This window comes from Centrocercus urophasianus, unplaced genomic scaffold (assembly GCF_019232065.1).
Source record: "Centrocercus urophasianus isolate 14NV4802_14NV808 unplaced genomic scaffold, USGS_Curo_1.0 seq_3, whole genome shotgun sequence".
In the NCBI taxonomy this organism is placed as follows: domain Eukaryota; kingdom Metazoa; phylum Chordata; class Aves; order Galliformes; family Phasianidae; genus Centrocercus; species Centrocercus urophasianus.
In genome coordinates this window covers 177,061-204,602 of record NW_024884866.1, presented here as the reverse complement: position 1 = coordinate 204,602, position 27,542 = coordinate 177,061, and the positions used below count along the sequence as shown (strand labels likewise).

At 36.9% G+C, this 27,542-nt stretch overlaps 1 protein-coding gene and 1 long non-coding RNA gene across 2 annotated transcripts in view; one reads left to right on the top strand and one right to left on the bottom strand.

Moving 5' to 3' along the window:
* Positions 1-47: 47 nt before the first annotated feature.
* On the top strand, positions 48-26,647 carry LOC122165467. The gene is made up of 3 exons (XR_006170488.1): positions 48-131; positions 3,622-3,726; positions 26,523-26,647. It is a non-coding gene; the product is annotated as an uncharacterized LOC122165467 (long non-coding RNA).
* INTU (inturned planar cell polarity protein) overlaps positions 7,374-27,542 on the bottom strand; it is a 37,562-nt gene continuing 17,393 nt past the window's right edge. Inside the window, exons 5-16 of the mRNA XM_042828427.1 lie at positions 23,481-23,599; positions 20,541-20,630; positions 19,900-19,977; positions 18,610-18,799; positions 15,909-15,962; positions 14,666-14,728; positions 13,761-13,982; positions 12,855-13,277; positions 12,243-12,340; positions 11,709-11,898; positions 9,197-9,351; positions 7,374-8,256 (exon numbers count right to left, since the gene is read on the bottom strand). Coding sequence (XP_042684361.1) covers positions 8,145-8,256; positions 9,197-9,351; positions 11,709-11,898; positions 12,243-12,340; positions 12,855-13,277; positions 13,761-13,982; positions 14,666-14,728; positions 15,909-15,962; positions 18,610-18,799; positions 19,900-19,977; positions 20,541-20,630; positions 23,481-23,599 — 1,794 coding nt within the window. The 3' untranslated portion in view covers positions 7,374-8,144. The remainder of the gene's footprint in view (positions 8,257-9,196; positions 9,352-11,708; positions 11,899-12,242; positions 12,341-12,854; positions 13,278-13,760; positions 13,983-14,665; positions 14,729-15,908; positions 15,963-18,609; positions 18,800-19,899; positions 19,978-20,540; positions 20,631-23,480; positions 23,600-27,542) is intronic.

Below are 27,542 nucleotides of genomic sequence, written 5' to 3'. Positions count from 1 at the left end.
CCCGCCCCTTAAAGGGGCGCGCGCTCTCCCTTGCTCCGTCAGTGCCGCTCATCCGTGCTTCCCACAGGTGGCGTTGGCTTTGCCTTCTCGGAAAAAAAAAGGTGCCCGCAGCCTGCTTACCCCCACTGCAGGTATGTTGGTTTTACGGGTACCATTTTAGGCATCAACATCAAAACCCTACAAAACAATGCTGGAAAGTCACCCTAAGTATTTGCTCCCCTCTGAAAAGAGCACCTGGATTTAGCGCAACAGGTGACACTGTTGCACTCTTTTGTTCCACCGGACAGACTGCAAATCAGCGCCGAAGCAACGACTGGATCGGCAGCCCTGCCAGAACTTTGGTTATTGCTCCGTGACCAAAGCCGGCTCAGTTCCTGCTGGGTCAAAACCAGCCCTGTGACTCAAGGCACCGCAGCACGCCGCTCCTGCAGCAGCGCCTCACGCTCGCTGACAGAAACCGACACACAGCACATGTTCTTGTGTGGCAGTGCAACTTGCCAAGCCAGCCGCAAAACTGCTGTGCAGTGGAGCCAGATGTCTGTGCAGGAGAGCTGCACATCTGGCAGCAGCAGGACGGACTGTGCTGCAGTGGGGAACGCAGACAGTGCAGTGATAGCAACAAGAAAGTGCCGTGGGCAGCTATGTTGGCTTTGCCAGGTGTGTGACTGTGTGAGTCAGAGATGAGATTGCAAACGGGTAAGCTGAACTTGTTCATAAAAGTTTTGCTTGCATGCATTAGCGTTACACCATTTGCTCAATCTGCAAGTATGAACAAAATTCATTCACATCAGATTAGCCACAAACATGAGGCCTATCACCCCTATGTTCTGCTCCGTCCATCGACCAGATCCTGTCCCTCCAGGTGTCTTCCATTAATGCTCTGGTCCTGGGAGCTGGTGATATCCGTCACCCCGGTTCTTAGCCTGTACATCACAAAATCTATTTAGCAGGGCCTAAAAGTAGTTGTAGTAGTAACTGCAGGACCTGAGGGCTTTGTGTGGTGCCAAAGAGTCTACAAGGAGGTGTCAGGAACCTGCTAGCCTTTATTTTTCAGCAACAAATCACATATAGGCCTCCCTGTGCTATCCTAAATCTGTAAATTATCAGTACTCCACAGCAATTCTTTTTTCCTTCTCTTACTGAAAATGACTACCTCAAAAATAACAAGAAGACTCCTCCTGAAATGAAAATGGGTAGATTTGTACACACTGTAAGATTAATCCTCCCTTCTGACAAGAATTGCAGATTACTTATATTTTTCTTGAAAAAGAATTAATGATGTTTTGGTTAAATGCTTATATGCTTGGGTCTCCTCATTTCTTTGTTACATTTGGAGGGTTTTAATTCAAGATGTGTAACATCTAGTACAATAAGATAGCAACACAGATCATTCTGTGAAAAAGGTTTAAGTTTTTCCTTGGATTAGTTTCTTGAATGATATCAAAACAGTGCTCTTTAATTTATTAAGTATTTAACTTGGTACATGCCTGTTTATAAAAACAACCAAATGACTTAAGAGTATCACTTGTCTAGTATTTCAACTGAAAACACACCATGCAAATGATCACAGACATCACACAAACAAGATATGTGTTAAACAAGATATGTCACAGCTTCTCTGGGCAACCTGTGCCAGTGCCTCCAGCCTGAGTAAAAACTTTCTGCTTGACATCTAACCTATATCTCCTCCCCTTATCCTATCACTATCAGACTGTGTAAAAACTCAGTCTCCCTCTTGCTTGTAAGCTCATTTCATGTACCAGAAGGTCACAGTGCGGTCTCCCCAGCACCTTCTCTTCTCCAAGCTACACAAGCCCAGTTTCCTCAACCTTTCTCCAGCCCTCCGATGATCTCTGTGACCCTTCTCTGGACCTGCTCCAACAGTTGTGCATCCCTTCTGTGCTGGGGGCCCCAGTTCTGGATGCAGTACTCCAGGTGGGGCCTCACGAGGGCAGAGTAGAGGGGGACAGTCACCTCCCTCTCCCTGATGGCCACCCAACTTTTGATGTAGCACAGGATACTGTCTGTCCTCTGGGCTGCAAGTGCACACTGTTGGCTCATGTCCAGCTTTTCATCAGAACCCCCAAGTCCTTCTCTGCAGCACAAAGAACTAGCTAGCCCTAACGTCCTCCTGTCCCATGAAGGATACTGGGGAGTGCCCCATGAAAGAAAGTGTTAAGTGTAATCTTGGTGATATGTTGTCATAAAGCAGTAAAATGGGACCTTTATGGGTTCCCTGTCCTCATTCTGCATCCAAATAATCAGAGGAAATCATTATTGCACTACACTGAGAAGGAAACTCAGATGCCTAGCAAAGCGCTTTTCTTTGGTAAAGAACACTGAGGAATGTTTTCTTCTTGTTTCACCTACAGCAAAAGAGAGATCTTTACCTAACATTTATCTGATGTAATGCCTTATTAGCTGGTTCCAACAGCTAAGATTAGAAAGGCTGTGATCCTTCTTCTGGTGCTTCTTTACGGGGCAAAAAGAAGGCTTAAGAATTAAATGAGGTCACTCCAGTCTCAAGAGAGCTTAGAAATGTTTCAGTGCTATTAAAATTTCACAGCTTTTCTTTTCCTTTAGTAATACTGAAACAGTTTTTACAGCATGTGCATTCAGATCAGTAATCAATAGTCCATCAAGCAGCTGTTCTCCAATAAATTAAAAAAAAAAAAAGTTAAGTCTTTGAGTAGCACAATAATGTAAAAACATGAGAATGCTAAAAAAAAAAAAAAAAAAAAAAAAAAAAAAAAAAGAGCAGCATTTTTTTTTTTTTTTTTTTTTTTTTTTTTTTAGTCTAGTCCACATAGCAAGCAGGAGGGGACAGCTGCAATTTGAAGATGCTCAACTGTGCCTGTATTGTGTCAGTACCAACAGTGCCTGGCAAGCTGACTAAGCCTGCTTTCTTCAGTTCTTTGCACTTTACTTCCCCACAAGCTTAAGTTTGTGGTAATCTTCTTCAAAAGACAATCCAGCCAAGCAAAAATCACACACACCACTGTACTTTGGATTTCCTATCCTGCATCAAGAATGTAAGAAAGCATCCCAAGTCCCTGAGCTTCAATAATGCATAACGCTACTTTGTTAAATAGCCTTCTGAAGAAATTAATCTTGAATGCTATTTGTGGAATGTTTCTAAATTTTAAGTCACAAGCACATACACATGTAAGCCATCTGGAAATATTTCTAGAAGGCAGAAAAAAGATTTGAAGAACTATAAACACTTATGTATCTCATGCATGTTTTACTTTTTCCACTCAAACAAGAAAAAGAAAACAGCAACTTCAAACTCTTTACATATGAAGGAATTGCAATTGAAAAAGGACAGCTGAGGAATTTGCATGCAATCCCAGGGGATCAATCCAAACTTAAGGACTGACAACATTCTTCCTGGGAAGCAGCACCAGGAAAGCTCATGACACAAACATTGCCTGTGGCACAGAACCCAGGCTTTTGTTTAAATTATGAAAACACAATCAAAGAAATTGTGAAATGGATAACCTAAGAAAAACACAAATAAAGCAGATTTCTAAATGAAACAATATTAACTTATTTTCTGTTCAGATATGAATACATTTGATATAATTTTTCAAATCCCATTATCAACACTTTATATTTCAGGATCAAGATTCCCTGCAATTAATTCCCTGAGTGCTGACCTCTACGTCCCAGTGAGAATCCATCCACGTTAAGGAACTTTCCTCTTGAAGTGAACAAATGTGCAAGGTAAGACAGCATAGCTCAGAAGTACAATTTGCATTTTGAGCCATAACATTGTTTCTTTCTTTTTTGCTTCCATTTGTACAAAACTAGACTCAAAATCTTTCAACTATTCATAAACGTTTCTAGCTTTATGTATAGCAAGAAATAAGTTTACAGGGCCATTACTTAGCTACATTAACAGCACACACTCCAATAATGTATGGCATATTCTACTACGTAGGAGCTCTGTCAGGCAGTTGCGCAGTAACAATAGCAAGCAAGCAATGCAAAGGAAAGTATCAAGATTAAAGGCAGACACACTTGAGGGACACAACACAAGAACTTCCCATGTTAGAATAAAAACGGCTCTAATTTCACTTGTGGGATTACCTATAAACATTTTTGAGATTAGAATCCATGCTAGTGCCATCTTAACTGCTAAAATGCAATTGGGATTTTTTTTAGCAAAGAACAGAAACATTGGTACCTGAATCTAAGAGTTTCAGTATATATCTTAATAGTTCCGTCAGTTAGCACCAAAAGCACTGTGTTCTGAACAAAACTTTGAAAGTTTTGACTGCAGTTATGAGCAGTTACTTACATGCACTTCACAGAGTTGTTAATCACAGAAGTGAAAAAGTCAGACTTCATTATCTTCAACAATAAGCTATACAGAAAACCATGCTCACTTTTAAATATGCCAATTACGAAATGTTATCAACACACTACCATGAATTACCAACCGTGCTGACAGAAAGAACTGCACAGTTCTTGGCCGGATCTAGTGAGTTTATGAAGCAGAACCAAGAAGTTAGTTATTTATCATTTTATCCACTTAACCACTTTGAACATGAAAATCTGTTTGTACCTGTCTTTGAAAGCATATTTTGGAGCATAATTAGAAAACAGCATATAACATTTACCAGACTGCCATGCGAGAACTGAAAAAATCCTATAGAAAAAGAAATGGATTCTTAACATAAACATCCACAGTTAGTATTACATGTAGTTTTTTATACAGCATTTCTTTTACTGTTTCTACTTATATGAGGTATAACAAAGGTTAGAAATACTACTTTTCAGGTCTTCTATTTCTCAGGCATTTGGTGCTAGAAATCTGGATTTATTCTGATGTGTACCAACAAATGCATGCATTCAGTGTTAGCACAAGAAAATATAAATGCAAATACTGAGGAATGGGAAACACTTTCAGCTTCCTTACTTCCATAAATTTTCATCAACTTCTATACCTCTCAAAGAGTAGAGATACCTGCATCAACTGCAGTCTGGATACAGAAAAAACTGTCAAGAGAAACCACTGAGCATCCGACTCTTTAACCCGTGTCCTTTGCTAGAAGGAGCCTGGCTATACCTGTTAGCTTCCATAGGGGGTGCTCCGACTCCATACTAAAACAAGAACTAACTGGTTCATACACACCATAAACTTTGCAGGGTTTTTGTGGTGATATTCTTTTTCTAAATCAAAAAGAGGATTCCTCTGGATGCTAATGTAAATGCACTAAGTTAAATGGTGCCAAGGAGCTAACACAGGAGGGAAATCTTACGTGAACCATGAGAAAAGCATATGCTTTTTGCCATCACTGCTCCTGCTCCATGCCTGGCTCCCACCTGTGCTGGTGGGCAGTGGTGAGCAGCAGTGAGACTGAGCTTTGTAACACACAGTCATGCACTTCACTTAAATATCTTCTTGTGGGTGAAGGCAAAGATACCTTAAGGGCAAAGAAAAATCAAGCCTAGGTATTCCTTTCTTTTCCTGAGTACACTTATGTCCATATCAACGTGGGTGTACTGAATAACTGCTACTTCTGAAGAAACCATCAGAAGGAAAATGTCCACAACCATCACTAAGCATAATTTTGCTGCTTCATCACATAAAAGCATGCTGACTTTGTGGCTGCAGGTTTGTTTTTCAGATCAACAAGGATCCTGAAGGGAAGTGCACCTTCTCCCTACCTCCTCCCCCCACCTAGCAGCACTCCTCTGAACGCCAGCAGCCTGCAATTGGCTTGACATCACTGTGGCTACAGAGATGTTTCTGAAATTGTTTGTTTTCCTAAGCATAGTGGTAAAACAGAATGGCTGGGTCTGTACCTTGTTCTGTCTGGATGCGCACAAAGCAGTTGACCATAACCCTGCACTGCTGGTCTGCCTGGAACTGCTTGGATGAGGCCTACAGCTGCAGCAGCAGCTTCACCTGCATGATGGGCAGCCACCAGCTCTGCACATCCACCATGGTGCTTGGCACTGCTCCAGGCCAACAGCTGCTCCCCAGTCCCTTGCAGCAGGGCGTTACCTCAGGGCACACCATTCCTCTGCTCTCAATGACTCCTAGGGGCAGGGCTCCTCTGCTGCCATCTGTTGCGTGGCAAACAGCATGTAAAAGAACATTGGTGGGAAGGTTCAACCTCCACCGCCATACCATCAACATCCACCTCTGATGTCATGGGCCAACATAATAAAATAGGAGACGTTACTTCCAGAGCAGCTCTTGTAGCTGATTGCTACTGAAGGAGCCCCTTCAGTCCTTCTTACTTCCACACACGCTACATATTCACTGTTTTTTCTGCAATGACTAAACCCAACTATGTCAACTGAGATCAGCCCATTACACTGGCAGCAAAGTGCCCAGAAAAAAAAAAAAAAAAAAAAAAAACAACAACAAAACAAAGAAAACCATCTAAAACAAATTAACAAAATGAATTAGGCCTAGCTGTCATGTCCACTATTGGCAATGATTGCTTCCCCCCCTCCATCCCCGGGTTCCTTTTCTCATCTAGAAAGAAACACAACATTCCAAACTTATTTTAGATCATCTTTAAAGGTGTTCATATATTATCCATATTCAAACACAGAATTCTCTCAGATAATTTACAGATGCAGAATGAAAATGTAAAAGCACTACTGATGCAACTTTGCTCTGCTCATCTCAAACTGTTACGTTGTCATCAAGGAACCATCAATTTTGGAAAGGGCTGATTAACAAAACCTTCCATCATACACTTAAACTTCAAGCTTAAGACTTCTATGAAATGAGAGCAACTCCTGAACAATTCAAGCGAAGTTGTGAATCAGCCAGTAAGCATGAGCAGTCAAAGGCATTTCAAGGCTCAGTTTAGAATTACTCTGACTGCAATTTACTAGTTGAAACGAGCTAAGGATTTGATCATGAGAACCTAAAAAACTGAATTTAATTTCCTAAATACATTTATAATTTTTCTTTTCATCCCATTGTTAGCAAGTAGAGGCAGCAAAAGAAAAAACAATTGCACTATTGACAAAGTATGTGAGTAGACACCATGCAGGCAACCAAATCTAAATGTGCTTGATGGGGGCTAAAAAAAAAGGACCCAAGAAAATCAAACATTTTAAACTAGACCTCCAGTGAAACTATCTAAAGAAATAAACAAATACAACCAGAGCAGCTAGTTTGTCTACCACAAACCTTTCAGCAATTAGTAGGAAAGCTGAATTCTGTAGAAGCCTTCTGAATTTGCAAGCGTTCCTTCTCTTACCTCATACAGGTGTAACCTAACATTTGTTTCAGTATCCAGCATTAGATTATAGAAAATCTAGCTAAACAAGTACTGTTTAAATGAACAAAAAAGAAAATATGTAACTTTAAAAGAAATTAGAATAGCACTGTACTGGTCTTTTAAAAATATATATTTTTTATTATGAAATTATGAATATAATACAAAAGTAGCTATCCATGCATTGGTCTTAAACAAAAATATCACCCTCAGCACACCTCTTATGTGCCTTCATAACTGTTTTTGTTTAACAAATGTAAGCATTACTTATGATAAAAGTCCTGAAATCAGGTAAAACATCAGTCGCTGTAGGTCTCAAGTGTCTAACAGTGTGCACTAGCAAAAATGTTACACCATCAGTTTTGGGTGGCTAAACATCATTATTCTTCTAAAAGGTTTCTTTTTGTTGTGATTAACATGATGCTACTGAAAATATTTCTGTATTTTTCATGTGCTTAGAGGCACAGAATTTTCATTAATTGGGAAATTTACTTTTCCCTATCGGTGACTGCCAAATATTCACAGAGCACTTTGAGGACATCATTTTACATTTGAGAGTATCATTTTACATTGAATACTGGACAGTGAACAGCAGTGAATGTACTAATTATGTGAGGTTTTCACATAATAAAGTTACAATTAGGATAAATAATTTGACAATAGATAAATACAAAAATTTCGGTGCTCTGGAATTTTTTAAGTATTCAGCTGATCAGGTCATTAGAATCAGCTCTGAAGTTTCACCTGTATCAAATCACAAGGTAGATTTACCGTTTTAAAAGCATTTCAAAGGTATGCCATCAGCAGGCATCTCAACTGAGTTCATTTCTTACTGCCCTTAAATGCTTTGAGAGAGGAGAACAAGGATGGCTGAATATTCAGGAAGTTCATCTATGTAGCTAAGCCAAAGGACAGCTTGAAGGCCAGCTCAACAGCAACTTCTGCAACTGAGTCATGGAAACAAACATAAAACTCCTGTGGTTTTGGATGCAAGAAGAGTCTCCTGAAGAAAAAGAACACACAAAAAACCCACAAAAAATAAGAAACAGGTGTTAGCTTTTTGCAATTGCTGCATAATACAACTAGCAAATCTCTGTGGCCTTCTGCATGATTTTACTGTTTTCATATGTTACATTCCTAACGTAGGTTATTCTTTCTTCAGTTTTCTCAAGCCTGTTTAACAAGTTTATGTTTTTAGTATGTATTTGATGTTACTTTTTTTTTTTTTTTTTTTTTTGCACTGGGTTACATGGGAGCAAACTGCAATATTCACATATTTACTCATTTCTAAACTTAATACAACCTGGCAGGTACATTGCAATGTACCTGTGTGTCACTCCAACAGACTCTTTGAGGGGAAGAACTAAAATAGGAAAGCTGTTAATAAACCTTTGCATAACTGTATGTAGCATTATAGCATATAGCTCTGTAAATATTAACAGACTGTCCTTGGTCATCCTGCTGACTGACTAATCCTAACGTGACTGACTGCTAACTGCAGATAAATATTAAGCATCACAGAATATGGTTGGTGAGAAGTGATGGCTGCAGAATGTGGCTTGCTGGCCTGGTCTTAAAGAATTAAATTATTTGCAGTGTTCTAAATTGTCAAGTGATGATGCATACTATTTTCTCATGAAACATGATTACTTTGAATAAAAGCTCTTATTTTTAATATTTAATACCTAGGGCAGCAGACTGTTCTGTTATGCAAATAAGTTTCAATTAAAATTATGTGACATCACAGTAAATAGATTATTTGTGCTGAAAGCAGAACTTAGAAAGCAAATCCAGGAAAGAATGCTCCTTCCCCAGAACATCTCAGATAGACCAGTAAGTGGACCTGATCTTCCCGATTGAAAAAAAATATTCTTTAATATGATAGAAGCGTACTCAAAATGGAAGGTTTGGAGAGAAACAGATTTGTCTGCCTTTAAACTTACCCCACAACCCAGTAACTCAGTGTTGGTGGTGGTTTCTTCTGATCATTCCAGTTCTCAGGAGAGCACTCAAACAAAACTCCATGTTCTCTTACAGGACCTAAGTCTTCATCTGTACTACTAAATTCTGAGACTTTACTGCCTGCTTTCTTCTTTTTCTGTAAAACAGTTGGTGAAGTGTAGATAATTTTTTAATGCAAACATTAATACATGTAATTTTAACATGCTTTCTTCAGGAAGCTGCTGAATGACATTGCTGTCAAACAGCCAGATAGAAGATAAAACTATTTTGCTTACATGATTCTTTTCTTCAGTTTTGTTACTTCAGTATCAACAGGATTTTTAACATTTTTACACAATTTGGAAGTGCTCTCCTCACTTTGATTTTTTGGTCTAGCCAAACAGCATTCTTTTTACTAGGACATCTGAGTTAAAGCAGCTTCATTAACAACAAACTATGTTAAAACAGCTAAAGCTTCCATCTCTTCCTTTGAACTAACAATATAATAGTACATTTTTTGCCTATTTTTTTTTCTTTTTGTCAAGCCCTCTGAACTCAAAAGAAATTCTATTCATTCTTTTACATTTTCCTTGTGCCCTAATACAACCTGGCAATTACAGCATTAACTGTTGAAGCCAACTAGCAAAAACTACCTTGAAGTTCTGGAGTCAAAATACTTTTAGTTAACAAGCTGGCTTACATAGGTTTCTCAGATTTTCCTCTAAAAGAAACTTTGTTCAGCAGCACATGTTCAATTATTTCTGACTTTCAGGGCACAATGAACCTAGCTGCTGCTTATGGTAAAGACACACACCTGAAAAACCCAGAAAACCATGTGCTGACACAGCTTTTGCTAAAACAGAAGTTGTTACTTTGAAGTATGCATTCTTCACTTGTTATGAACTATGCTTAGTAATCGAATAGTTTGTTTACTCAGGTAAACAAACTGGTTTGAACTACAAGCTGCCTATTTAACGACTTTAACCAAAGGCAATTTGATCAGAAGAAATATTTCTGTACTCTCTCTGCTTGCTTTTGGGTTTCCAGATCTGTCAAAGTGCACAGAACAAAAGACTCACTGCCAATGTCTTATTCAGCCTAACCTCAGCATCTTATGGTGCTGACAGCATAATGCACCAAATTAAGCTGTTTTTCCTAACACTTAAAAAAAAAAAAAAAAAAAAAAAAAAAAAAAGAAAAAAGATTTGAGGTACATCACTCTAAACAGAAATAACTTCTTCAGTAACTTCAAGAAAAGACAGAGAAAAATAATGCTGATACTTGCAAACTGCATTGATTCAATATGTACTGTTCTTCCACGTTTCTCATTTAATGCACTTGGACTGTCATTTAGGGATCTAAAAAAATGTAAGTGGTATACAGTATTCCACTTGTGATAATATTAAATTATTTCCTTTTTTCCAAAGAAACTAAACAGGTCACAAAATTAGCAGGGATGAAATACTACCCTAATTCATTTGTGTCAGTAAAAATCAACTGCAGAATTAACAAACCAGACTCTGAACAAAGCAGGTATTGAACACAAAATATCTGATCTGAGCACCTCAAATTGATTCTCATAGCTATTGTTTAGATTTCTGCACAGTTACTACAATTTACTTTGGATGGATCGTTTGAAGTAAACAGAAAACTATAATCAAGCTCAAGGCAGAAGAGTTGCTGACATCAGATCTATCCTCTTTTCTCCTACTTTTTTTTTTTAATTTAATTTTCCTAAATACCAAATACTCAAGTGAAGCTCTGGCAGATGAGACCAGGATTAAGCCCAAGGCTAGAGCAAGGCTTGAACTTCTTGTGAAGAGAAAAAAGCTCACCTGTTGTGCTGCCCCACATAATCTAAAATCCAAGAGATTATTTGCCAGCATAATTAAAAAGAATTGATCATTATAACCAGACAGATATCAATGTGAGAAAGCTACCAGAGACATCAGTGGGTGGCAAATGTATATGCTATCTCAAGTAGTACAGAGAACAAAGGCACTGAGAACAAACATTCCCTCAGCTTCAGAAGAGGCTCTCTGGAGGTCATTGTTAAGACACACCATCAGGGCAGCAAGGGGAGCATTGGCACTGCTCGTATCAAACGTTTTCTGTGCAAAGAGATGGCATCCATTTACTTTCTCCTACAGTCTGAAATTTCCTTATAGGATTAATATGACTAAAAGAATCCAACAACCCTCTCTTGCTACTTCCTACATTTCAACCCAATGTGTGAGAACTTTGTGCTAAGTTACAGAGCCCTAAAATCAAACAGAAAAGTACCATACTGAATACATGCAGTATTTATTCGGAGGGCATGGCAGGTTGAACCACAGTTACATGTATACATAGTTGGATGTTCAATTTACTCTGTTAAAGCAGTAAGAGAATCAAGTGCTTTTAAACAACCAAATAATTGCCTGCTAGTGAACTTTCTAAACAAAGAAATGAAAACAATATTGAAATAATAAATTGAGAACATAGAGATAAAGACTGAAGATAAAGCTTACATACTTCTTTCACCATGGACTGCTGAAAAACTGAACGAATTGAAAGACAGCAACGATGGAAATTCTCAATTAACTGAGGGTGGATGGAGCCCCCGAGCCGTGCGACTTCCTTGTGAGTTGGAGTGATAAAGATTCCATGCATTGTTTCCAAAGATAGATAGTGAAAGAGGGTATTCTCAGGTCCAGATGTCAACCTTCAAAAATAGAATAATCATTTCAATATTCATATAAATCTGAATGAAATTTCAGTTAAATGATACGTACAATATTCTTATAATCATTTTTCTGGTAGCTGCAATGGAGTACTAAAATGAAGACATTAGAAAGGTGCTTGTTTCTATAGCAAGGAAATCTGCTCATTTGGACTGCTTATATTAAAATTTAACACATAAGTGCAGTTAGCTATTGAACTTGTGCTCTCAAAAATTCTCACAAGTTTTGAAACAAACAAACAAACAAACAAACCCTAAAGCTTAAAAAACATGCATGTATGACTTTTAAAGTGAAACACTATTTAAAAACAAAAACAATTTCTTACTTGATAGTATTAAAAAGTTCCATGTCCATCTCTGACAAATTCTTCTTAAGGTTTCCTAAATGAAATGGATTTGGTAGGGTATGTTTTTTTCTAGCAACCTGAAAAACAAGTAGATGGGTGAACTAACAGAAAATATTGCTAAGGAAAGAATAGAATTAAAGAAAGAAATTACCTATTTAAAATAAAAATAACGTACTGCTTTGAGAAGCCCCAGTCACATCAATTAATGTGAAATGTATTTTAGGCTATTTCTGGCCAAAATTGATTAGAAGAAGCAGTTGTACAACCATACAGCAAGTTGTCCTTATTGCTTGTGTTTCACCATCATTATTTTGGGGCTATTCTCCAATTACTTAATCTAATTCCAACACAGCTGTCCCCAGTTTAAGTCAGCTGAAAACCAAATATTTAGAAGCAATGGTAATCCAAATAAAAATGTGACAGCTGGGCGCCTGTCTCAAAGTTTCCCAAAGCAACTCAAGTATCTTCTACTGAATTCAGGGGCTCTTGACATTTTATTCAGCTCTGCTTTGGGACTTTTGCTTAAGTTAGTGAATTTTGGTAAGAACTGCCTCTTCCCCAAGCCCACCAAAACCTGTTTTGTTCTCAGACCTGATCTGCTGGAGAGTGTTGATTATTGCTTTCATCTTCTGCAGGAGCTTCATTACCATGGTCGGGTCCTCCACTATTTCTTGTAGGACTTGGCTTACGTGTTGTTAAGGAAGAGTCACCAAACAGAGTCCTTTTGCTTGCTGGAGTAGTTTCTGTTCTAGAAGCATTTTGTATCTTACTTAGGATAGGTGAGGTGGTTAAGCTCTCCAGCTTGTCACGTGTTGTAGGCAGGAACCAGTCAGCACAAGATAAAGGTGGAACAGAAGGAGAATCTAGCCTCTCCTCAATGCTGGCATCTATACCTTCCAGCTGAAGTATAGTGGCTTTGACTTGGTCTACATATATACAGTCTGGTCCTGGATTCCCAATGGCTTTTGAGGCACAGCCTCCTGCCTCTAGCAGAACACACAGCATAAAGTGTCTCTGTAAACATGGAGGTAGCAACATTAGCCTTTGATTTAAAATACCCTATTTACTGTACTATATCTCACCAGATGCTTGGACAAAAAAAAGTACTATATTTAGGGGCCCTTCCTCCTCCCCAGAGCAGTTTTCCCTTTTTCCTTTCACATTATCTAAGTTATCACTCAAATGTAAGCTATGGCCTACATACTCATCAGATATTAGACAAAAAACAGCACTTTTAAAAAACATTTCTTCAGTGAGTTACCTGAAAATACAGGATCATTAAAGTAAAACATTTCCAACTGAAGTGGAAAAGTATAAAAAAACAAGATACAAATAATTCTACTACCTAAGAAATAACATCCCACGAAACAAAATATACTTATATTTTCTAAAATTACTAAGTTAACACGTGGACATTTATGATCTTGCTGAACAACAGGCAAAACACAATAATAAAACAGAGCATACAAAAAGGGGTACACATAATTTGGTACTTACCAAGCCAACTATCAGTAAGAAGTATCTTGCTTCGGGTTCAGTGTATCCTGTAAAATTTGACACTTCACATGGCTGGATATGATGCTGTGGAAATACTTCCCGCCATATCACTAACTGACCAATCTTCTGTTCTGCTGCCAAGGGTAACAGACAATAGTGCTGGCTATATAAACCTATATCAATGAGATCTTCCTTTGGCAAGTGATTGCCAATCAAGTAACCCTTAATTGAACACAGAAAAGGAAGCGTGTAAGTTTCTTGTCAAGTAAGTAAGTAGTAAGAAACTTGTTGACAAAAAACAAACAAACAAAACCCAAACACTGTGCTGACAATTTACTCTCATAATACTACTGGTATAAAGATCAATTGCATGACAGTTTCCTTAAAGCAAAAGGTGTTATCTTCCACTGTCTTTACACTGTCCAATACACTACCTACATTTAATAAGATAGATAAATTTACAATTAAGGCCAAACTGAAAAAGCTGGCAATCCAATTTGTCAAATCTTTGATTTGAAGACAGATCAAAGAGAGATGGATGACTGGCTGTCATCTTTATTAAACAACTGCAACGCAAAGAAAAATCCTGTTAGAATATTCCCAATCAATTCAAGTGAGTCTTCCATCTCGTATTACTGTTGTTCCTTGATTCTTACATCACATGCAACAGAATTTCCGTAAGACAGCTTCAAACAAATATGTTGGTTTTATTGATCGTATAACATGTATCACTTTATGATCTGTTTGTTGATGTTTTTGTTACAGTGTTTTTGATGTGTCACTAGAATTTCATATGTAAAGCAAACATACATTTATCGTATTTGTGAGATCTGAAGAATTCTGCATGACAGGATTTTTAAAATGATTTGTTTTCCTAACCTGTACGCCTTAATCGGTAATACTACCTTGTAGAAGAGACAAGAGCCCATAATCATATATAATCTTCTGATGTTGTAGTAATCTTCAGACTGTGAACAAAAGCATGAATTTTTAGTTCAGGCTTTTTATTTTACAGAGTGAATACAAGAAAACTAATTCCAGTCAATCAGTATTATTTCATATTTTCATTTCTGACCACTTATATCAACAGGGCATCAAAATGGCATTAATATTTCAAGCGGTTAAATTAAATACAAAGTTTTAGCCTACATTATAAATTTTCACGTCACTATAGTTTTCAGCTCAAAATAAGACACTCAGATTTCTCATCCAGCGCTTACCTGTCCATAAACAAACTTTTCAAGAGATGCTAATTCTTAAAGCAAACTGAAGCATAAGTACTGACACCAGAGGCCCTCATTGAGCAAAACTTCCAAGTCAAAGCATTTTAACTAGTTTTTTGCATTTTACCCCAAATATGCCTACTCAGTAGTCTTTCAGTTTAGCTACTCATTGCTTTCAGAGTAGTAAGACTAACTTTATGTGGAGATAGAGTATTTTGAATTCTTGGGTGCAATCCATTTATTTGCAATAAAATACAACTTGGAACCAACCTCTTCTGAAAATATTTATCCAGTCTGGTTGGTACCATTTTTTAAAATTTGTTTTGAAAGGCTGACTGTATGTCTACCTAACTTGTATTTTTATCATCATCAATTACCTGAACAAGATTTCAGTGCATTTACATCTCACCTTCCTGTTCACCAAGTAGAAAGCATATGGTCAAGTAAATTACTATTTTCTCCTTTGAGATTAAGTATAACTTGTAATTGCTTCATTCAAACTGGTAAGTTAAGTTCTCAGTGCTCCACTAAAACTTTTTGTAGTATTCGCAATTACTTGGGAAGGAGACAGTTACTTATACAAAAAAAAACAAAAAAACCAACAACCAACAAATTTGTTGAGATTAGAAGTGTCCTTGTAGACAATCCATGGACTTAAATTACAGTGAATCATGTTTACTCAGTGACTAATCCTAGAGGGTTATAATATGGTTATGGTTATAACATTAACCACTGAGAAAAATTCAGGACAAAGAAAATGGTGAACATCAATCTATCTTAAAACAGGAATAACACGGTGTACTTTTGCTTTGAATCCCACTTGCTTACAAAGCATGGCTGACTAACTGCTGCTTTTCTTAAGCGACCAAATATGAGGAAGGCAAAGAAGTACTGTGCAATGCAAACAACAAAAGTAAATATTTACCAGTTCAGCAAAATCAGCTGCTTCAAGATCACTCAGTGCTGTGTCAATTTCCATCTGAAATATTAAGCAGTACATTTCAGTAGAGGTTTTTAACACACTAATTTACAGTAAAAGCATAATTCACTTTTTCTGGCTAATCTCAGGGGATTAGAATTCACAAGTACAAAGTTGAATGGACAAAAAAGCACATACTTTTTAACAGCAATATTAAATGTCAAGAACATCTCAACTCATCAGATGAAAAAAAAAAATGCAATTGCCATGCATTTCCCTCTTCTTTAAAACTAAAACGTCTCTTCTTGTATGCCTCCTGAACCCACTGTGCTGTATATAAAGATGTCACATTTAGTTTCACTATGTTTTAAAACATGAAATCTAGAGACTACTCCTTGAAGGCAAGGGACAACACTGAGATCTGCCAAGCTACTATATCCAACTGAGTTTTTAGAAAAATCTTTCTCTACAATGGATTGGTTGTACCTCTAAGGAAATTTCCCAAACCTTCTAACGTATGATCTTTGTCCTACCGAAACCGCTTTATGTAGGTGCATTTCTCTTAATGCAGGAGCTGTTGGTTAATGCAAGTTTTACTAAAAATTCATTGCTTTAAAGAACATGTCAGTAGCTGCTGAAGTTCATGACATAAATGCGCTACTAATAAAAAGAACCTACAACCCACCATGACAAGTTCCCTGGGCTGTTTAAACAAGCTGACTCTAATTGAAATACAGCCAGTTTCACAAACAGAAATGTCAGCTACACTGTTGGCAGTCAGCAAGTACCCAACATCTCAGCTTTTTCCTCACTTAAAATGCAAATGGCTTTCCGCCCAACAAAAGAACTAACATTTGTATTCTCCAGAGAATACACAAATAAAAACCATCTTTGCTACATTCATCTACCAGAAATTTGCTCTTTGTCTAGAAAAAAAAATCTTGCAGATGTGGATGACCTAAGATAATTCTGGAAATCCATGTTCTTATCATACATATTAAAATAAGTTGTTTTGTAAATCCCCTAAAACCCTGTCATTTTATAAGAAGGTAAACAACCTGCAAGCTAAAATAGAGACTGAAGCACTGCAGTCTCTCTCAGCAGAAATGTGAGAAAGGAAGAAAAAAGCACGAAGGAAGAGAAAGGTTCACCACCAAATAGTACAAGAAAATAAAAATATCATTTTCTTGATAGGAAAAATAATGTGTGATAAGGTGCACTGAGTAACATTTCTAACATACATCAGCTGACTAACCACACTACAACTATGATTCCATAAACATTTTAATCCCCTCAATTACAGGGCATGGATTTTGTCAGAGTGAATCGGTGTGTGTTACAAGGACTACGGGCACACTTCACGAATTTTCACTTGGATAGCAGATATAACTGGGATAATGAGATGAAAGCAATTGTCCTGCAGCACTCAAGAAACTCTGCCCCAAGCCTGCAGTGTTGCATGGGGTTATTTTGGCCAAAGTGCAGGACCCCAGCACTCGGCCTTGTTGGACCTCATCCCATTCACCTCAGCCCAGCAATCCAGCTTACCTAGGTCCCTACAGACAGGAGGGGAAATCAACTCTTTGAAAGGGTTGATAACTACAGGACAAGGGGAAATGGTTTTAAGTTGAGGAAGGGAAGATTTAGGTTGGATGTCAGGGGGAAGTTCTTTACAGAGGGAGTGGTGAGGTGCTGGAACAGGCTGCCCAGAGAGGTTGTGGATGCCCCATCCCTGAAAGTGTTCAAGGCCATGTTGGATGGGGCCCTGGGCAGCCTGGTCTGGTATTAAATGGGAAAGTTGGTGGCCCTGCATGTGGCAGGGGGTTGGAGATTCATGATCCTTGATGTCTCTTCCAACCCTGGCCATTCTGTTAGATACCCTTAGATAGTGATACTAAACCAAATCACAGCAAATCGTAGCACAGAAACAGTTAAAAAAAATTGCAAATTGCCCTTTGAGGGAGATACCAGAAGTATTTCTAAACAAATACATGCACAGTTACGTTATTAAAGCATTAAGATCAGAATTAACAGAAAATAGAAAGAACAGAAGACTGAGTTAAAGATGATCTGCATACATAACAGAGAAAAAAAAAAATCAGAAAAAAACCAAAAAGAAAACATTTCAGAGTAACTTTCTGCACGTAAGCAGCAATTACCAGCATTTGTCCTAAATGTCATTTCTCACAAGTTTTCCCTTACATTCTTTGGTGATTGCATACTGCTCCCTTTGTGTAACTCAGTGCATTGATAGAAGATAATATAAGATTGCATCCTAAATCACAAGTTACGCATGAGCTTCTGGAGTATTATTTTATCTATAGTAGATATTTTAACTGCTAGTACTTTTTTAATGTATTTCTATAAGTACATAAATGATGAGAATCAAACATAAAGCTACATACCATGACGTGCTTTCCCTGTGACGTATCTACATTCAGATATCTATGTTTTTAAAGTAATCTTAATTGCTTTATCACTGTGCTCTCTTCCTAGGTAACTCTGAAGTCACTGAACTACATATGTAGTAGCATTCTGTTTCCAGTGTAAATGACTGCATAGCTTTAAACTTAAGAGAAGGGTCCTGTAGGAAAATAGGCAGCCCACATTTATATTACACAATGTCAGCAAAAGATATATGCAAGACCTGTGTTAGTTTTCTGGCTTGACTTAGACAAGTTCTAAAGAGATCTGAAAACAAGATCACCTTGATTTCCTGAGGCAAAGTCAGCCAGCGCAAGCCTGGGAGACTGTCTAAGAATAATGCACTGCAGGTAGTGTAGTGTTGAACACTGGGGCTGGCATTTGAGTTAAGTCTTGCAGGCTGAAGTGCTCGTTGGAAGAACAGGTTGAAAAAATGATCCAGACGAGAAACATGTTCCACCTGGCAAAAAGCACTGAACAAACATGAACTGCAAGTTAAAATAGCATCAAAAAACTTGTAGCTTGTTTATATAACCCTCTGTGCTGTCGAAGCCTCTTTACAGCACGCTAACTACATTTGGATTTCTTAACATTCCTTTTAAGCAAACGCTATGCTAATACTCAGACAGTACATACAAAGAAGAAACAGCCGTGCTGAAAGCAACTTAAGATGAGGCAATGATCAGCTTTGGATTAAAAAAAAAAAAAAAACAACAGATCATTCTTTTCCCTTATTTCAGTAATTTATTTAACTATTTTTAGGTGTTACAGATCTCTGTGCTGTATGACTATTTTTTCCAGAAGGTGTAAATAAACTCCATTATTCCAAATGGTCTCCTATGCTTATAGAAAAATCAAGTACTTTATCTTCCGTATTCAAAGCTTAAGTTTTTTCTGAGATGCATTTAAATAGCTTCAAGTATGACAAATTTAAGTTGCTCCTTGTTGTTAAAAATGCTATGAGAAAAAGCTACGACTTGACATTACATGAGGCTGTTCTGCCTAAAACATTTTTCTGTGCTGAACAGCACAAAAGTAATAGAAATGGGAATAGAATAGGATTTTCTCCATGGCATACACACTTAAGTCCTGAAGTGAATGCAAGCATATGAATAGTCCACCTTGGCAATTTTATTTAGATTACAGTCAGACTGCATTTTTTCTGGGTAATTTCCAAATGTAGAGAAAGGCATTTACTCTGCCAAATAAAGTTGAGAAGTCTAGAGTGTTTATTTTATTACAAATATAACACTGTGATTCATATATACATTTTGCAGACAGTGGTTTAACAGACTTGCAGAGTGCTGTTGACATCCAGAGTGACTTTGGTTATGTGAATGATTTAACCTAATCAAGAACAACATTTTCTGAAATAACAAAGACTATTTCAAAAGAGTCTTACTGGTATTAAGAATGAAACAAAAAGTAAGAAGAACAGAATCCTGGTTTTGCGCAAAGGTAAAAGAACAGGCAAAAAAAATCCATGTAAATATTAGAAATTAATGCTCTTTTTCCATAAGCATCAATTGAAAGCTACTGTGACTGAAAAGAAAATACTTCTGAAATAACTCACCTGTCTAAAGAGCTGTACATAAATTTTAAGGTCCTGACAACATCTTCAATCATATTCCTCAGCTGAGTAAGTGACACACTAAAAATAAATAACAATAAAACGTTTGCTTATGTTTATAACATCCTTAACTATTGTGAATGTACATAGGTATCTTCTCAAGAGTCTCCATAACCAGTGATATATTTGCAAACAGAAGTTATTTCATAGGACTGTATGAGAACATACTTTTGTTTCCTTTGAGTAACTTGCCCATGATCACACAGACATAGTAGTAAAGCTGGAAGAAAACATTCAGAAGTTCTTGACTTCTAGAAAACCTAAATATGTAATATTACTACTGCTACTCAGTGGTCTCTGAGCAAGGCATGACTTCACAAAACACTGAAAGTGACTGTTACAGCTTATACGTGTTTCTGGAGATCTGTTAAGAAGAAGAAATTGTAACGAGGGGTATTTAAAAGATGTGAGCAAAGTCAATCCAAACAGTGGGATCCCAGCTATCAAATCTAACTAAACTAAGAAGAGAAGATTGTAAGCCCTTCCTTCCTTGTTCTTTGATAGCAGAACAGTACAAATGGAGGCTGGTATTTCAGAAAAATGTAAAACAAAGTTAGAAAGAAAATACTGTATTTGAAACTCACTTTTCTTCAGGAAGGCCAATCACAAGCAACTTGTCGCATTCTTTCCAGTAAACAACTTGAACTAGTTTTTCACATACGAAAAGGGAGGAACTAGAAAAGCCAGAAGTACTTCTGTTAGCACTACGAAGTTGTAAAAATAAAATAAAATTATCTTCCAAGTTGGAACATATGTATTGTATATATAAAGTCTTACGCTCATATAAAATGACATGCATGCAATTGAAATACATAATTACCTTAATTATTAGAAAACTCAAAAGACCCTCTGATTTATACTCCACTAAGAGGTCACATCAGTAGTAATAACATTTTCAAGTACAAGCATGAAGGAGGAATAACCATTACGGAAGCAGCACACTTTTCCTCAGAGAATTGATTCAGATGCTTCCTTAAGGTCTTCCTACAACACCTACCTTTTAATACAGTTGATTTAGAAAGTAAATGCCATTTCAGGTCACACCGAGATCCTAATGCTTACTCACAAAAGCATTTCAAGAAACCCCACAAACAGGTTTTGATAGCAAGACCAAGAGCTATTTGGATCTATTATCTGAGTGACAAGTACGAACTCCCATGCTATCTCCCTATAAAGGAAATTACCCTACAAAGCTCATCAACCCCAGAAGGTTAGGTTCTAGTCAGCAATAAATAAAATATTATGCAGTAGATTATAAAATTTAATTTATTGGTTGCTGCTAAAAGTAAGGTCTGTAAACATCTCCAACACTTAATTTATATCAGTTCTAAAACTCAGGAAAAAAGATTGTTTATGTACTCAGCTGTGACTACAGCTAGAATTCATTTTTTAGCCCTGCTACAGACGACTTGTGTGACTACGAACACAGATTCTATAACTCAGTTCCTCATTTATAAATTAAGTTATAATAATTTCTCTCTGACACCTACGATGCTGGTGAGTGAACAGGCAGTGAATTGGTACTAGTTTGTAGCTGTTATGATGGCGTTTAAAACAACAGACTTACTGCATACAACATCTTAGAGCTAACTGTTTTACATGCCATCTAGAAAAGTTATTAAAAAGCACTGATTTCGTCTCCTGACTTTTCATAGTGTGATCTAACAAGTTCTAAATAACGTAACACTAATGCAAAGCAGAGGATACGTAACTTTAATTTCAGCTTTAGAAAATGACTCCATGATTAAGTTGTTCCACTGATTCAGTCATACTGCAGAAGTTGATGGAACTGAATAAACCATAGCACCGTCATTTCATTAGTTATGAAATTCCTAACTATTTCCATAGGTCTCCAGAAAATTTTTATCCTTCAAGCCACCTTTACAAGCAAAACAAGTAATATAATTGATAATGCAATTAACAACAAACATATGCATCTCAAATGATGCATAAAAGTTGAGTAGTTATCATAACTTTCTCTTCTGACAGAGCTTCATAGAAGAGCTATTATATTTTTTGAAAATATGAAACAGTCTTCAGAGACTAGCAGAGGTCCTTTTATATTTTTAGAACTCGTCTACAAGTGGCGAATTGAAAACCTTACCAGGAAAGGTGATTCTAACATGCATTTCTGTATTGTCTTACTGATGATAACATGCATATAGATCATCAACACATAGATTGATTTCAGACACATCTAAAAAACAAAATCTGGACACGTAAAAAATGCCTCTATTGGAGAGAATTTCCATAATAACACAGAAGTATTGAAAAGTGGTAAATGCGTCCTGTGCTAATTAATGCAGCATTACTTCAGAATATTAGCATACACAAAAGATCTAAAGCCTGTGTTCGGTAGCTGCTGCTAAAAGAGTCATTCTCAATTTGCAGTGGTCACTAAATCAGTAACACACTTATGAGCTTTCACTTACTACAAGTTTGTAAGCACAGCAGAAACACATTGCTAAAGCTTCTCAGTCAAAATAGCAAGACACTAGCAAGTCTAAGAAAGAATAAATGAAAATAACCAAATATAAACAATATTAAAATTAGCAAGTATTCATTTTCTGGTAAACAAAAGCATTTAAAAACAATTTAAAAATTCCTTTTCAGGAGAAATACGTAAGTAGAAAACTCAACCTAAACATGTGAAAGAGGCTTTCTGCCTTTCAAGAAATTCTCTATTCTTGGCAATATTTTCCACTATTTGTACAGCGTGTCTGCCTTCATCCTTCTTGAAACTAAATTCTTGGGCTTGAAATCCCACTAACAGTTGCCTCTTTAAATACAACAAAACAAAACAAAGAAACCACCAAAACTATTCACACCTTGTGTGTGATGTGGAAGGCAGTGTTGTGCAGAAGAGAATTGTGACCAGGCACCCAGGAGATGTGAGCTGACATACCAACTCTCAGTGAATGAAATGTGAAACCAAAAGATAACTGCTACCGCACTCCTAATTATTCCATCATAAAATTGTCTGCCTTCAAATATATAATCATCTCTTGACCTATCTCCACCATCCCTACCCACCTCCACAAAGCTCAAAGCCATCTACATCAGCCTTCTAACCAGAGTTCTGGTCTGTGGATACAAAAATATTTATAGTATTGCAAATTAAATGTGTACTGAAGTGAATTCTAAAGGTGCAGACGCTCATGAATTTTATGGAATTAGATATTTACTACGTGTTGGTTTATTAATCTGATTGAAGCTGTTGTTGAATTTCCAGTGTGCCAATGTACAGTGCCAAACAATTGAAGTTTATCTAAAGATGTTTTAGGAGCTCTAAGAAGGGATCTGATAAAATAAAGAAAATCAGTTACACTGAACTAAAAATCCTAATCACTGATATCTGTGACAAAAACATTACCCCAAATCAATGTACATTGAAACTGAGCAGTGCAACTTGAGACATATTCTTGTTTTGTCTAGACCGGAACGTGTCACGCACGGGCATTTTTCTGTACACATACATATAGAATAATAAAACAAATAACACATAAAATCTCAACTATTTTTACCTGAGAATCTGGGCACCAGTAACACTTTCCATTATATCACACAGGGTGAGAAATATTCCCCTCACATTTTTGAGTTTTTGGGATGCTTCTGATATGGGGTACTGATAAAGAATTTCTTGCTGTGAACAAAGTTAACTGTTAGATAAGAGAAGTAAAAACAAAGAAACAAAAAGAAAACCAGAAAACAAGCTGGCATATTTTTAATGGCATCAATTTTTATTTTTAAACATGAAAGCTTTTATCATATACTTTTGCACAGTATCAAAACAAGTAGTGATCTGCACAGACACGCTGGATAGCTCTAAAACACAAGTGAATGTTTTTGACAATTTAACTTCCGTTTTATGGATAAGTAAATCAGTATCATATGGAGAAACAAGAAACGACAATTTGTCCACTGCATTTTACAGCATTATGTACACTGTTAACAAATCTGATTCCAAAAGACTGCTAACATTTGTTTGTTTCTTTCAGTATTTAAGCTGTGAATTAAGAGCCATATTGCCCATCAAACAGACAGCTCTTTAAAACCAACAAGAACATGATGACTCAAATCTCTCCCTGTATCCCTAACTATTCCCTCTACATGTGCAAAACATAAAACTGAGGTATATATTTAAATCACGTACACACCATTAACGATTTAATCACCAAAGCTCTGGCTGTATTTATTGGCACTCTCTTAGAAAGGTCGGGTTGAAACTGATGATCAGTGAGGATGAATGTTCATGTCAGTTCATGTTATTTTTCTTACTGGTTCTTAAAAATATATGTATTACGTAAGCATGCTCCAAAGTTGTATATTAATTACTTCAGGCACCAGAACAATAGAACATTAATAAGCAAACGTGTGATTCTCCACAGTTTTGCTTTCTGGCAAATAATGATGCGTAACGTTCAGCCCATCCAACACAATGAGAACACTAAATTATTTTTCTACACAAACAAAAGAAACCCTGATGTGATTAACTTTGTTATTTTATTGTTTGGTGCCAATACCCGTTAGAAAATTTTCCTTCGTCACGGTTAAATTAATGCTTCGTTGTAGACAGTCCTGGCAAACTCTTCATTCTTAACCAATTTAATTAGCTTTACTTTCAAACAGTCATTAGTAACATGGATTTTTTTCTTAAATCAATCCCTCAGCAGGAAAAAAAAAAAAAAGCCACCACTTTCTAATTACAGCACTACAAAGGGGCTAAAAAGAAAACATTCTCTTTTTCTCTCCTCACTATGAGTGGGGTCTTTTACGCAAAATTCATTTGAGAATTATCTGAACACTTTCCCAGGAAAAGAAAAGACAACTGTAACAAAAGGTCGTAGCTGAATCATATATATATATATATTAATGAAGCAGCAAGGTTCAGCACATATCACCATACAGGATCAGCTGTTCTCAGAGCAAAATGAAAAGTACCATTTTATCCCAAAGTTCATAGGGCAAAGACAATGGAATTACTAAATTAGAAGCAGCTCATTTAAAAGAAAACTGTAAACCCTACACCAAACTGAACACCCGAAACAGGCAGAGCATCTAGACTAAAGTTTAGCCTTTAACTTAACAGTTTCTCCTTTTAAAACTACTATTTTATTTATGTCTCAAACCAAATCTTAATAGGCTTTTTTCCTCTCCATTCAGTGCAAGCTCGACAACAAATGAAATGGAATTGATTCAGAACAATGCAAGAAATCTACAGCCTTCACAGTGCACTGACAATAGATGCTTTAAGTTACTCTTTACATCAAAAAAAAAAAAGAAAAAAGAAGAAAAAGAAATAGTAGATGAAAGGAACACTGTGCGCTCCTTAAGATTAATTTAGAACTTATAAACACTGAGTGAAACGCCCCAGGAAACACAAGCATCTGTGTGAACTAAGATATCTTAACACCTTCCCTTAATACCTACTTTTCATGTTTACATAACAGTTTGTAACAGTAAAACTATCGTGATGAAGGAATACGAACTTCATTTTAAACTACGGTATCACAAAAAAAATAATCATTCAAATGCATAAAGATAATATAATGTTTGGTGATGCAAATAACATATGTTGGTATAAATACTGTATGCTATGATCAGAATACTTTGAGTTAAAACCGTAAAAGGCAAGATCAGGCCATCATCATCTGGGACTCACGACACACACACACTCACAAATACTGTCTAGGGCTGCTTTCCTGTAGGACTGTTAGATAAAGCTTTCAAGTCTTAGAGATCATTAAATCTATTTTTGGGTGCCAAAGGCTCACAAGTGGAAGAATTAGTAACTAGCTGAAGTTTCCATTGTTTATAAGGATGTGATCTGCATACCATGCTCATTTAAGATAAGGGTAGAGAAGCTTAGTGAAGGGTCATCATATTTTTCCATTGTGTAAGATGGCATGAGTGTATAATAATTCAGTGCTAATTTGAACCAATGTAAACTAAATTTGGAATAGTACCTCTACAGCACTAATGTAACTTACTGTTTACCAAATGAAAATGAAAGAAATTCCCTGAAAACGTTAGCATTCTTTTTTCAATGTGCTACAAAAAGGGCTTGGTTATACCAGCAAAGCATATTTCAACATCAGAGACTATTTAGGGCTGCATAACTGCCAAGACTTACCAGGAAACAATTCTTCCATGGTGTGAAAGGAGGACAAGCGCATTACAATCCTTCTTTTACCTCCACTCAACATTCAGGCTTAATCCCATTTCTTGGGAGAAAGTAGAGAAATAACGGGGCAAGAAAACACTGTTCATTTACTCTGAAGTGCAGGAACTGCCGTTAGGCATTTGCATATCTATTTACCCACCAGAGTCAGAGACCTTGAATTACTTTGTTTCTTTGCTTCTTCTTTTAATATTTCATAGAATTTATGTAAGTAACCAAGAAAACACTGGTCTAAGTCTATAGCAATTGCCCCATGAATGTCCTGTACATGTAACACAGGACAAACTAAGAGCTTAAGGTAGAAGAGGTATTTGTAACATCTAAGTCAATTTTTATAAAGCATCTTAATTAATTGTTAAAATAGTTTTTTCCATTTTTATTATAGGTAAATAACAGAGAATATAAATCCTATGGTACTGCACGTTTTAATGGAAGCAGTCTCATGGTGGAGATAAGAAGATGGAAGGCTACTGAAAATTTGTAAGTGAAATTGACATAAACTAATTTCCAATGAAAGTACCTACTATGAAAACTTGTAGTCTCTTAAATGAGATCAGAAAGAACTGCAAACCAAAGCTTACAGTGCTAGCATGTAGTTGCCACACATAATGAAGCATGTGGTACCTTAAAAGTATTAGAGTGAAAAAAAAGTGATTTATATTGCAAAGCCAAGTTCCGTAGATTTACAAAGTACTGAATTTACGGTTGCCTTGTAAGTTTTAATTATACCACTCACCTGCCCATCTTGGGCTTTATGCAAGCCTAGCATCTTTCAAAAGAAAGGACAACGTCATGCTGCATACGTACTAAATGGCTCAATTAAAGTTGCACAAGTAGCCACAAATCTGTCATTGTCTAGCTTTCATGCAGTTCACTCTGCATACTGTATTTTTAATGGTATCATGATATGCAGTTTTCTATGGTTCTCCTCCCTAGTCATGTCTCTAGAAAACAAAATTCCATTAGGTATAATTGCAACACTTTTTTCTCTGTTGTAGATTATCAGAGTAATACAGAGTCAGATTAATTGAAAAAGTATTAAAAAGATAAAGACATTCCAGAGAAGGGATGGAGCACTGCCTGGATCTTAGCATTCATCCCAGGAGGGAAACAAAACTGTCTTATTTTCTGTTCCACACACTGTCACTGTCCTGCTGTATGAGACCTTGGAGACTACAAAAAACTGTGCTTCATCCATAGAACAGATAATTAAGGTCACAGGGCCCTGTGCTAAATGTGAGGAGAATTACATACGGGACAAGGGTCCTTTTCCAAATGACTGGTGCCCCAAGTGCCCTCTTCAGGGCAGACATTTTCCGATCAGGCAAGGGGCCAAGCTCAGCCCTCCACTCTGTTCTGTATCTGCTGAGCATGTGGAGCAGAACATTTGTAGCTATGGCTACAT